General features: G+C 40.6%; 1 protein-coding gene across 1 annotated transcript; it reads left to right on the top strand.

Annotated features, from left to right (window-relative positions):
• Nucleotides 1–3,045: 3,045 nt before the first annotated feature.
• Nucleotides 3,046–12,530, top strand: dis3l2 (DIS3 like 3'-5' exoribonuclease 2). Its single transcript, XM_080502846.1, has 21 exons — nt 3,046–3,093; nt 3,594–4,307; nt 4,426–4,532; nt 4,606–4,659; nt 4,743–4,844; nt 5,162–5,321; nt 5,457–5,524; nt 5,915–6,144; nt 6,226–6,399; nt 6,500–6,579; nt 6,948–7,060; nt 7,164–7,271; nt 7,390–7,623; nt 7,784–7,863; nt 8,015–8,198; nt 8,895–8,981; nt 9,117–9,264; nt 9,459–9,589; nt 9,776–9,880; nt 10,127–10,231; nt 10,511–12,530. The coding sequence occupies exons 2-21, from the start codon at nt 3,614–3,616 to the stop codon at nt 10,616–10,618; spliced, it is 3,072 nt and encodes a 1,023-aa protein (XP_080358972.1). The 5' UTR covers nt 3,046–3,093; nt 3,594–3,613; the 3' UTR covers nt 10,619–12,530.
• The last annotated feature ends 236 nt before the right edge of the window (nt 12,531–12,766 follow it).

Raw genomic sequence — 12,766 nt, 5'->3', positions numbered from 1 at the left:
TCGGTTAAGAACGTCTTCAAGATGTGTTTGATGTGGAGATGAACTCACGTTTTGACAGGCTGCCTCAGATGGAGCAGTAGGGATATAGGAAATCTGTGATGCTCGTGTTCTGTTTCCCAATGGGTCTAATTCTGAGTCAAAGCAAACAGTTTTCTGGATGTGTGAAATTGAAGCAGGCCTTCGAAATGCAAATTCACAAACATAACGATTCTGCTAAAGTTCTATCTTTAGTGAAGAGACCCTCTTTCCTCCCCGTAGAATCAGTCACAACTAAATGCCAATGCTCTGGCTGGCAGATCAACAGCAGCCACCTGATAAAGATGAAAAGGGCTGCAGAAAACTGTTGCTGTGTTAATTTCCCAAGGTACAGTCTGCCAAGAATGAGACAATTTCTCCAGTGATGCTATTCAAAAAAACTTTTTTTAAATCAGTATATATCATCATAATGTTTCAGATCTATTGCTCAAGTGCATAGTGTGATAATATAGCTTGCCAAGTGTTGATGAAATATGTGATTTTTTTTTCAGCGTATTCTTCCTTTTTTTTTTTTTTTTTCGTGTCACAAACCAAATACATACAATTTAGAAAAAGCCCACACATGCTTATGAGCCCTGCAGTAACTGGTATTTCTCATGGCTGGTTGACTAAATATGTACGCTTTCTTTTAGCTCAGGGGAAAACTGATTTAATGACAGTGGTCTAACAACTGTTATCCCCAAAACACCCATCTGTAAGAAGGAAAGCAGACTATGAGTAATGACTAACAGTGCAACAGCAGGTGAGACTTAATTAATTCATATAATGAATCGCATCCTCTCTGTTTTGCAAACAATACTGCACAGGTGGATTAGATATATATAGCAACCAGATGTTTCAGTCTACATAGTCTCTTTGAAACATCAGAAAATATGTGCACTGTGTTGTTATCACTTAGAAAAGAGGCTTGAAGTCGGGGTAGAAGCTGAGAAAAAATGTGCTATCGTGTGTCACTGTTTAGTGATCCTTTACAACTGAAGTTGTCGTGATGTTTGGTGACAATTGAAGAGAGACTGTAGCTGTTTAATCATGCAAATTTCTTACTAAACTAAATTACACCCACCACTAAAGGTATTTGTGTACATGTAAACGTATAGGTGCCGTGAAACATCCAGGGCCCCCATCAAGCTGAGGCATGACAGCCTCATTTACATTATACCCACAGAGATCTGAAAGCCTCCTCTGACTGCACGCATACACATCCAGCTTGTGTTGTCTCAAAAAGCACTCCCAGGGGAATTGTACTGAGAAATGTGTGTGTGTGTGTGTGTGTGTGTGTGTGTGTGTGTGTGTGTGTGTGTGTGTGTGTGTGTGTGTGTGTGTGTGTGTGTGTGTGTGTGTGTGTGTGTGTGTGTGTGTGTGTGTGCGCGCGCGCACGCACGGGGAAAAGCCTTCATAAGACGTCTTGTAGAAGAGACGGGAAGGGAAGCGTGAACAGACAGGTGTGAAATCCTCTTGTCATATAGAAGACGAGAATCTCCAGCTTATATTTTTATCCAGATCTCTTAGATCTGTTCATCTTGTAAATTACTGCCTGCACACATTCACAAACAAACATCAAGCAAACATCTCTCTCTCTCTCTCTCTCTGCTTGAGCTTCTATCTCTTATTTCCATGACATAGACTGGACTGTTTTGACTGGGATTATGCTATACCTTATATAAATGATGATATGTTTATTTAACTTGAACCACTAACACAAGCTGAATGTCGCCATTTAATTAAATAGCAATATATTGTATTTGCTGCCATCTAGAGGTGCAACACTATTAAAGCATTTAAGTGCATGCTGATTTTTGCACTCATTTTAGTGATAGAAAATTACTGACTCGCTCCAGTTGATGCCCATAGCTTTTTAAGACCCAGGGCTTAGTTAAGTCAAATAGCCCAAATATACTGGTAATTCATTTACATCCAGTTTTAATTGGTAGGCAAGGCAAATATATTTGTATAAAAGCACTCAGGCATTTCTTTATAAGGAAATAAAGGGAACACACTCAAACAAGGCAATTAAGGTAATAAAGATCTCATCTTAAGTGATTAAGATTATGAAAAATACTAAAAGAGAGCAACTAAGAATGGCATAAAAAGAAGAACAAAAATGTAAAAGCTTTATTAAGATAAACATAGCAAAATAACAACAAGTAAAACATTGTCCAATGGAAGGTCTGAGCCATCAATTATGTTTAAAGCATTATTTTAAGCATTTATAAAAAAGATATAATAATAATAATAATCATAATAATAATAATAATAATAATCATAATAATAATAATAATAATAATAATAATAATAATAATAATAATAATTATTATTATTATTATTATTATTATTATCATCATTATTATTATAATCATTATTATTGTTATTATTATTGTTGTTGTTGTTGTCGTCGTCATCGTCATCATCATTATCATTATCAAATAGCCCAAGTACATTATTATTAAGTATTATTTAAGTTTTAACTCATTACTATAAGAGTATGTAATATTACATGGACTACTGAGGTTAAGTGTACTTTTGTGCACTTTATCGATCTATTGTACCTGCAATTTCATTACATTGCACGCATAAGGACAAATAAACTATTCTATTCTATTCTATTCTATTCTATTCTATTCTACTCTATTCTATTACCCAGGGCGGAAAACCATCCTGTTTCGCCACTGTATACTGTTGTGTGTTGTAAGTATTATTAAGTATTTTTAAGTATTAAGTAGTATTGCATATACCTAAAAAAAAAAAAACTAGAGCAAACAAACAATGCATAAAGCTCTTGAATGTTGAAGAAAATGTGTATTTATCTTTTCAATCTTTTATAATCAGCGTTTACGTACATTCTTTTAAAAATATATTTTTATCTTGCATAAGTTTACGTCTTGTTCTTCGATTTTCATGTTTGTTAAATAAAGTTTTAGGTTTTTGATTTTCATTTAAAGTGAGAATTTCCGATAGCACCCAAATGCAACATGACTTGAAGCTTTCGCGACGACAGACAGAGCACATGAACGCACCAGCTAAGTTCGACGCTATATAACTTGCATCGCAGTTTTAAAGGTAATGTTCAAAAATGGTACTTTGACAGTCCTTATGTTCACCACCGAATTGTTTGATGTGATCGGCGTCGTGGTCTGTTTTTCAGGAAAGTAGCTGGCAGAGGTTAAATGAGCACCTGCTGTGTTTAAGGTACCGTTAGCTTAGCATCAGCTAATAATTGTCAGTTGACGTCAGCTAGCCTTTAGCCGTTGCTAACACTCGCGGCTTATTGTGACATTACGACAAATATCTTGATTTAGCTTTTATATTCTGCGACGGTAATCAACAAACACAACCTGATGACGGCGACAACCCGATTATGTCTGTTTTTAATAAATTATTTAAATCGATCATCTTTAAGAGGCGCATTCATAACAATAATCCATGTCTCTTTCAGTTGCCCCATGTTACATGTTCGAGGTTGTTTCTGCCCTGTTTCAGTATTCAGTGATGTTGGGTTAAGTGCCACTTATTGTTGATTCATGCTTGAATGACGGGGGATATATATTCTTTCTTCTCAGAGGACGCACCTTCCCCCCTTATGGATTCTCCACAGCAGCCTAAGAGGGTCAATCCAAAGAATCGAGATCCGAAGCACAGTCAGAATAAACTGAGTGCTCATCCTCCTCAGAAAGATGCCTATGCCAGACTTCTTAGCCAACACTGCAGCAGCAGGTTCACCTCCTATCTGGAGCAGTGTGCTAAGGAGCCATTGCAGCGGGAGGGAAACGGACCAGGTCCAGGACTCAAAACCCAAAGTGAAAGGCTGAACATACCGCAGCGGCAGAGGGACCAAGTGTTTTATGATTTCTCTGACTCCAGCGACTTCTCTCCATCCTCCATGAAGAACAGAGAAGAGGACAACTTACTCTGTCTGTACATGGATAAGATAAGCCTTCAAGGCGCCCTGGACGACTGTGAGAGGAAGCAGGGTGTGACTGACAGGCAGAGACGGGGACCGAGAAGAGACACCACCACCAGCCATGATGGAGACATCGAGTCTGGTGAGGAGCTTGGCACTTTGACGCCTACGAATGCAAAAAAACACCCGAAGCAACAAAAGAAACCCAAGGACTCTCACAGGGATATTGCCTCTAAAGAGCCAGACTCACTTGTCGGTGTGTGGACACCGACAACTGGGCCGGAACAAGAAAAGTCCAAGGCGAAGAACAAACTACCCCTGAATCACACTGCCGAACAAAAGAGTGCAGATGGTAAACTGCAGCAGCCCAGTGGTAAGTTGTCGGTTAGTATTGGGGAGTGTATTTACAATCAGCGTTGTATAACTATAATTATGATGGCATAAATCTGTGATTTTCTTTTTTTTTCTTTTACCTGCCAATTCTCCTGCAGACAAGAATAAGAACAAAGGGGGCCGAGGGTCAAAAAAACAACTGTTTGAGTCCTACATGACTGCCGAGGAGGTGTCTCATGGTCTCAAAAGAGGAGAACTCATTCAGGTATGAACACCTAATACAGTAGCAGTGATCAAACTGTCAGATCACTTGTGACACCTGCATGGTTCCTCTACAGGGTCAACTCAGAATCAACCCTAAGAAGTACCAAGAGGCTTTCATTCCATCTCCTGTAAGTTCGGAAAAGCTGCCTTCAGTGTTTTGTTTTCACTTCTGAATGATCAGACCGTTATTTTTTTTATTTATTTTTTTCAGGATGACACTCAGGATATATTTCTTGAAGGGATTGAAGCTCGTAACAGAGCGTTGAATGGAGACGTAGTGGTGGTGCAGCTACTCCCTCGAGAGCAGTGGAAGGTAAACTCTTCTCACTTTCCTGTTTTCAAAAGGTAACTGGAGTGGCTCCATCAGTTCTGCCACTTTGTCAATCAATCCCAGTCTCTCACTCATCTAGATCGTGGTGTCCCTGTTCCTTGTCGATAATAGAATAGAATAGAAATGCTTTATTTATCCCAGGAGAGAAATTCCTTAATCAAACAGATGGGGCTGCAAGGCCCACTGTTCATCCAGCGGGAGTCGTTTGGGTTTCAGAGTCTCTCCACTGATGCTCCAGTTTACAGCAAATTGCACACAAAGTGAGTGTATCTGTAGATGGTGAACGGCGGTCTCTCCAGGTTGTGAAGTCGGACTGTGAAGAGGTCAGCGAGTCAGAGAACCAGACTGAACACAGGAAGGCGGAGCGTCCACAGGGCTCTGACGTTAACGCAGTAGGTCAGTGTCGCGGCAACGATGAACCCGTCAGCAGATGTCAGAATCTCACCCTCACTAATGCAGGTAAACAATAACTATGATGCAAACCATCATCAATATTAGGATAGTCTTATGAAGGCTTCATTGTTATTCATTTTATATATATATATATATATATATATATATATATATATATGTTTTTTATCATTCTGTCAACAGCAAGGACGTCATTGGAAGACCCCTCAGTCCCTCAACACAATGGGGAAATACTGCAGAAGACTGCTAAGGTAAGATTCATGCCTTACATGTCACAACTCTTTCTTTTTACCCAAATATTTCTGGAAATGAATCCAGCCACGCTAATGCAAAGTTTTTTTCCTGTTCAAAATGAAACCATAAGTGCAAAATTGCAGAAATGTCTTGTGTGTTTTGGGCTGCAAGAAGTGCAAGTTTATCAAGTCCTTTGCAAAAAGGATTTTCTGAGGATAAGTTGGGAGTCAGCAAAGTGAAACAACTTGATTAAGTACAGCTAAAACCTGAGCTCACTTGAGAAAGTGAAGCTTGCATTATAAGCATTTGGAAAAGTTTATTTTTAGCAGAAAATTCTTGCTCTTCTGCTGGAAAAGAAACAAATGAAGGCATACAGCATTTTTATCTCGTAACCTCTTGTCTACCAGGTGGTGTACATTGTTGAGAAGAAACACTCGAGAGCGGTTACTGGCTTCCTGAAGTTTCTACCAGACAAACCCTTCGCCAAGTTCTCCCCTGTCGACCACCGCGTCCCACGGATTAACGTTCCCCTCAGCGACTGTCCCGACAACTTCCGCTTTCGACCAGACGACTTCGCCGGCACCTTGTTCATCTGTCGCATCACCAACTGGGCCGCTGACAGCAGCTTTGCAGACGGGTTCGTCTCGCGTCTGGAATACGACACGGGTAACTTAAATGCCCTGGGTTGTAAAGCGTGCTTATCCTCCCGATGTTTCAGTCGGCTCTCTAAAACGCTGGGTCAAGCTGGAGAAATCGAGCCGGAGACGGAGGGCATCCTGACGGAGTACGACGTTGATTTCTCCGAGTTCTCCGATGAGGTGTTGGGCTGCCTCCCCAGGAACCTTCCCTGGACCATCCCGCCTGAGGAGATAATGAAGAGGAGAGACCTGAGGTAGGACTTTGACTCTTCAACCACCTGGAACCTATATCAGCCAACAGAATAAATGTTATTCTGCCGAAAATTTCACCAAAACGCCGTTTATGATTTTCAGGGAAGAGTGCATCTTCACAATCGACCCTTCGACTGCCAGAGACCTGGACGATGCCATGTCCTGTAAACAACTCTCAGACGGTAAACTGCTGTCTCCTGCTCACTGTCCCCGATTTTCAAAAAACAACTTTATTATTATACTGATGCTGTTCGTATGGCTGCATGTGGAAATTGTGAAGTTAGGAGTCTTTATGCGAGATATATTTTTGAACTTTTACTATCAAGATCGGGGACTGTGTAGTTTGTTTCCCCGCACCAGATGGAGACAAAGACGAGCGTCTAATAAGTCAACATTAAATCAAATCGATTTGAAAAAAAAATTCTAACATATTAATCCAAATAAAGATCTTTAAAGTGGTTACTCGTTACATGTCATGTTCCCAATGTCTCTCGGAATGTGTACCTTGTTTTGAATTATGTTTCTTTGTTGTTGTTTTTTTCTGACACAGGCAACTTTGAGGTTGGCGTTCACATCGCTGATGTGAGTTACTTTGTGGAGCAGGGTAACGCTTTGGATGCTCTGGCCAGCCAGAGAGCTACTAGCGTTTACCTGGTTCAAAAGGTTGGTGTTGCTCTCATTAATCCCGAGTCATGATTTCTCAGTTCATCGCGGGCTGACCCGTTTAACTCTGGCCGCTGGTTCTCACACTTGTGTTGCTCTGCAGGTGATCCCCATGTTGCCCCGGCTGCTGTGTGAGGAGCTCTGCAGTCTGAACCCGCTCGTCGACAGACTCACTTTCTCCGTCATTTGGAAAATCACTCCCGAGGGAAAGGTGTGTTCATCTAAAATTCATGAATTTCTGAAAGCCGCATTCAGCGGCAAGAGTTCGCAGTGGGAGAAAAGGCTTTAGCTGATGATTGATTGAGCCGGAGTCCTCTAATCCCCCTCAGATCCTGAGTGAGTGGTTCGGGCGCTCCGTCATCCGCTCCTGTGTGAAGTTGAGTTATGACCACGCTCAGAGCATGATCGAAGCCCCCGAGAAGCTTTTCTCCGCTGAGGAGCTGCCACCTGTGGACCCCGTGCACCCGATTGATGAGATACATCAAGCTGTGCTCAATCTGCACACCATTGCCAAAAACCTAAGAGCTCAGCGCTTTTCCGGAGGAGCCCTCAGACTGGACCAGGTTCGTCCTCATTTACATGTCGGCAGGTCTCATGCCTGTACATAAAGGGGAATATCGTGGCGCCGTGACCCAGTTACATGTTTGTTTCACAGCTGTCCCAGAGGGTTTTCTTTTGTATTCTTACTTTTTTTACCTCTCTCCCTTTTTTTTGTTTACGCAGTTAAAACTTTCATTCACTCTGGACAAAGAGACGATGATGCCGCAAGGCTGCTTTGTTTACCAGTACAGAGACAGTAACAAGTGAGCACTAAATCCTTTTCCTTATAATCGATGCACATGCTTCTTTTATTCACTCAAAATGTTTCCAGTCCATGAAATCTCTCGTTTCTCAATTGTCAGAATTCCAGGGATTGTTCATCTGATTATTCATCACAACCAAACTCTTCTCTAGGTTGGTGGAGGAGTTCATGCTACTTGCCAACATTGCCACAGCTCACCACATCCGACGCAAATTCCCGGCGTTGGCTCTGCTCAGACGGCATCCCCCGCCCAGAGCCAAGATGGTGGACGAGCTGCAGGAGCTGTGTGACCAGCTCGGCATCGACATCGACCTGTCCTCTTCGGGAGCGCTGCATGTCAGTACCTGCGCCGCGCATGCAGCACAATGTCTCAATCTCCAGAAATACTTTGAACACATTTGTGTGTGTTTTTTTTTTTTATAGGTTACTCTAATAAGAGCCACAGCTTGTTTACATGCACAGTAAAAATCTGGTCGTCGTTTACGTAAACGACATGTTGATCGTTTTAACAGATGCTGTTAGTTATCCGTTTTGCAACACTAAGAGTTTTCCTCCCATCTTTTCATCTGACATATTTTGTTCTTGTACATCTGCTGAGTCGTTAAAGAAAACAAAGTGACATTGTTGCAACATGACTGGCAAACAAATAGAATGAATCGAATGAAAAGTCCTCAACACAACCATCATTAAGATCAAAGGTGTTGCCAAGTCCAACAAGATGAGCCTGAATGTTTTGAAAATAACAGGAAGTAGACCTTCGTCGCGAGGCATATAGTCCGAAAGCGTTCACATTAAATTGGGGAAAAAAATGTAAGCTGGGCTTCATCAACTGAAGAGTTTTTAAACTACAATAATCCGATTACTCCCAGTTGTCACGTTTCTCTGGCCATGTAAACGGGATCCTCTCACACTGACCAAACACATTTCGGATCTGATTAGTCGGGGAAACAATTAAATATGTTTTCAATTACTTGCAGTTCATCTGAAATGTGCATATGAGTGAATCCTCCCCTTCACTTTTTCAACATGCAGAAGACTCTTAACACCACTCTTGGCGACGACGAGTATTCCAGTGCCCGGAAAGAAGTCCTCACTCACATGTGCTCCAGACCAATGCAGGTTAGATCTGTTTGAACTTGGATCTGTTTTATCAAGCTCGTGTTGTATCGAAACTTCATTTAGAATTGGTGAAAAAAAAGATGGTGTCGCGTATCCTGTCCAGTGGTTTTTATTGGCTTTGTGTTGGTGTTGTAGATGGCGCAGTACTTCTGCACAGGCTTAGTGGATGACGAAAAGCTTTTCAAACACTACGCCCTCAACGTCCCTCTCTACACTCACTTCACCTCACCCATCAGACGCTATGCCGACGTCATCGTCCACCGGCTCCTGGCTTCCTCGCTGAGTATGTACTTTGAAGCTTGTGTGGTGAGATGTATCTGAGCCACAGGTTTCGAAACGGGTGGAATAAACAAAACCCAGCCCTCGCGTTGACGTTTTACATGGACCGTCTCGTTGTTTTCTGTAACGTGCGTGAGCGAGCTCCATTGGCTCCAATCCATATTTATGTTTGTGTGTCTTCGCGTTGTTTGCATACAGACTGCGGGCCACATTTGCAGCTGTCAACAGCGGAAGTGGAAAAACAGGCATCGCATTGTAATGACAAGAAGACCGTGTCGAAGCGAGTCCAGGAGCTCAGCTCTGAGCTCTTCTTCGGCGTGTTTGTGAAGGTAAATAATCCCAGTTTACAACGAAGCAAGAAGAATTGACATTCCTGTTGTTTTGGTTGAATGTCAAGGCTTCACTGTTATAAAGGGTCGGTGATAACTTCAGCTTATCGGTGTTGGATTCTTGATGCACCAGTAACCAAATGTTTTTTTTTTTTTTTTTTTTTTTTTTTTTTTTGTTCTTCTCAGGAGTGTGGCCCGCTGGACTCCGAGGCCATGGTGATGGGGGTTTTGGATCAGTCCTTCGACGTGCTGGTTCTCCGATACGGAGTCCAGAAACGGATCTACTGCAAGGTCTGCATCAAATTCCAAACAACTGCTTCTCTTATATCCAGACATGCTTGAGTGGACTCACCATTTCATGTTTTGTTGTCCTTTGACACCGTTCTACGTTTAGTAACTCAATCATCTCGCTGCTGTTTTACACTAAAGTTGATTCAAGAAAAAAAAAATGACAAATTACAAAACATTGAGACGAACCAGTGTCAAAATCGATTTTCATTCAAAAACGGTTGAAAAACATTTGTTTTCCACCTTCAGTCCATTGTGGGCCTGGACTCATTCCGCCATCATAAGGTGGGAAAGAAATCGGAGCTGACTTTGTTGTGGACCCCAGAAAACCTGGAGAATCCACGGGCGGAGCAGGTGAGACTCACAAACACTGAAAAAGTTTTAAAATGTACACCTGACATGATGTTACAGTTGTGTAGTCATACACTGGAACTGTTTAAAAAAAAAAAAAATAGAAATCCCTCAGCATTGTACTAGATTTCACACTACTGCTTCTAAATTAGTTGTTGCATAATGTTAAAGAACTTGAATGAGGTTTTTCCTCTGAAACGTAGCGCTGTTTTCTTATATTTGAATGGCTCCAAACCGTCACCTTAAAGTAAATGGATCTTGGTGTTTTGTCTGTGTCCGCAGGTCATTTCAATCTTCACCTTAGTGGACGTGCAGCTCAAAGCAGACGGCGCGCCTATGAAATACAGTGCAGAGCTCAAACAACCTGAAGCCTCGCACGCTCAGAAGTGAAACGTGTCGTCAAGCAAACAAACGTGTGTTCAAGAACTTGCACATTTCCTTTTTGTCAATTCATGATTGACTCCTCCTGACATGTAGTGAAGCAGTATTACTGTGGTGGCAATCGCCAATCAGGTCAGAGTCAGATTTCAGGAGAGATTCCCTTTTTGATTTGTATTATAATTTTTGCTGTTTTTAAAATGCTTATTTTAAGTCGTGCACACATTTATCCAGGTCCGATGCTTATTTTCTGGGGCATTATACATGTCTTTGTGGATTCACAGTCTGTAACTGTCTGTACTCGGAAGTGTTAGAGTTTTCAAGTTGTGCAGACAGCAGTCTTTAGGAGTATGTTAAAATGATTGAATTTAACGTCTTGTAATTTAGTTTTTTAAGTTTGAAAGGAATTCAAAGTGGAGTTTGACTCTGATCTGATGGTGAAAATATTATTTCTTTTGGCTTTTGATTTATTGATCTGTTAAGGTCAGTTTCGTTATACACAGTCTAATGTGTGCGTAAACAGATTTTTAACTACTTTCTTTTTAATATTCCTGGATTTCAGCTATTTATAAGTGGAGGAGAGGTATTGGTGTCTTAAATATTTGGCCTCATATCTTATGGAATTATATTTGTGCCACAATCCTGAGTGCAGTGTGAAACTTTCACTCAAATAATTTTTTTTTTTTTTTTTTCCCCTTTACACACATTTTCACAATGCCTGCTCAGGATAGTACATTAATATCATTCCATACATCTTGGGCTTCGTCTGGAAGTTGTAACTTTTGTCTCGACAAGTTTCTTTTTTTTTTTTTTTTTTCAACCCTTGACTTCAGTCGGCTCCCTGTAGCGCCATAATGTGGCTGCACCTCCGCGCAGTCCTACAAATGGGATTGATCAATGCGGTAGAACAAATTTTCCCAAGGGAATGAAAAAAGTCAGCGGTCAATTTTTGCAGAGAAGCTGGTGAATGGTAGCGGCAATAATAAGATGTAAACCTTCACACATTCTCGGAGGAAACGCAGCCACAACACATAATGTGTTTGTAACATTGTTTTACAGTTTAGATTTTTTACTGGCTTCAAGTCAAATCACAACTTTTTTTTTTTTTTTTTTTTTAACTTAGATTTTCAGTAACAGGTTCCTGTCTGCTTGTGTTGATCTAATTTATTGAGGTACAAACCCATGTACATCCATTCTGGATTTAATGTGCAAGTTAAGCCAAAACTTGTGACTCTATCAGCTTCTTATTGTTTTTAATTTAAAAAACAAAAGACTTGAATGTGAATTGCTGCTGAAAATTGGTGGTGGCCTTCAGATCTTAATGGTTTTTATGTTTACTTGAGCAACAAAGTGCTTCCAGCTGCTGTTTTTTGTTGTGTATTTTTAAGTCATATTTTTTTTTTTTTTTTGTTACAAACTCCAAAAAACTTAAGATGTTAAGTGTTCAGATTTGTTTTCAGCACACACATACAACAAACCTAGCTATTTTAGTCTTGATTTACTGGAAGCGATATGACTTCAGTAAATCGGATCTATCTCGTTTAACACAACGTCTTTCAGTTGATGTGATCTCCACAATAAATCTTTTGTTCATACTCAGGTTGTTGGATGTCTCGTAACAGTTTTTTTTTTGACAGATTCACTGACTGATTGTATTAGTTGTTTTGTTTTTTTTTGTTTTTCCAAACCCTGCTCGTATTATTGACACATTTAAGAAGTGATTCGTCCCATCCAACAACCTTCCCAATACTATTCACGCAAAAGGACATTTAAGATAAATGCCCCAGAGTCTTTGCAGATTAGTTTTATTGTGTGTGTATTCTGGATTATGGTCGGTACAAACACCCATTTTATTGTTTTACTTCACTCAAAGCCAAACACCATTGTCTTTGCTTGCAGGAAAATACATGAAATCCAAACTGTGTCTTTTTGTCCTCGTGTTTTCATTCTTGGAGGTTATTTTGGTCGGGGTTCTGAAGTTTTTAAAGGTCTCGCCGTGCCCGAGAAAGTCAGTCTGTGTTTGGATCAGGGAGTCTTTTCTGCGTATCGCTGAAGAACTGAACACGTCAGATCATTTAGTATGCAAAATACTGTTCATTTAGTCTAAATCACTGGACAAGATTATTTTCAAATATTCTTTAGTTCATTCATTTTTTTTTT

This window comes from Blennius ocellaris (genome assembly GCF_963422515.1).
Source record: "Blennius ocellaris genome assembly, chromosome: 10".
Taxonomy (NCBI): domain Eukaryota; kingdom Metazoa; phylum Chordata; class Actinopteri; order Blenniiformes; family Blenniidae; genus Blennius; species Blennius ocellaris.
The sequence above is the reverse complement of the archived record's forward strand: the minus strand, read 5'-3'. Positions and strand labels throughout refer to the sequence as shown.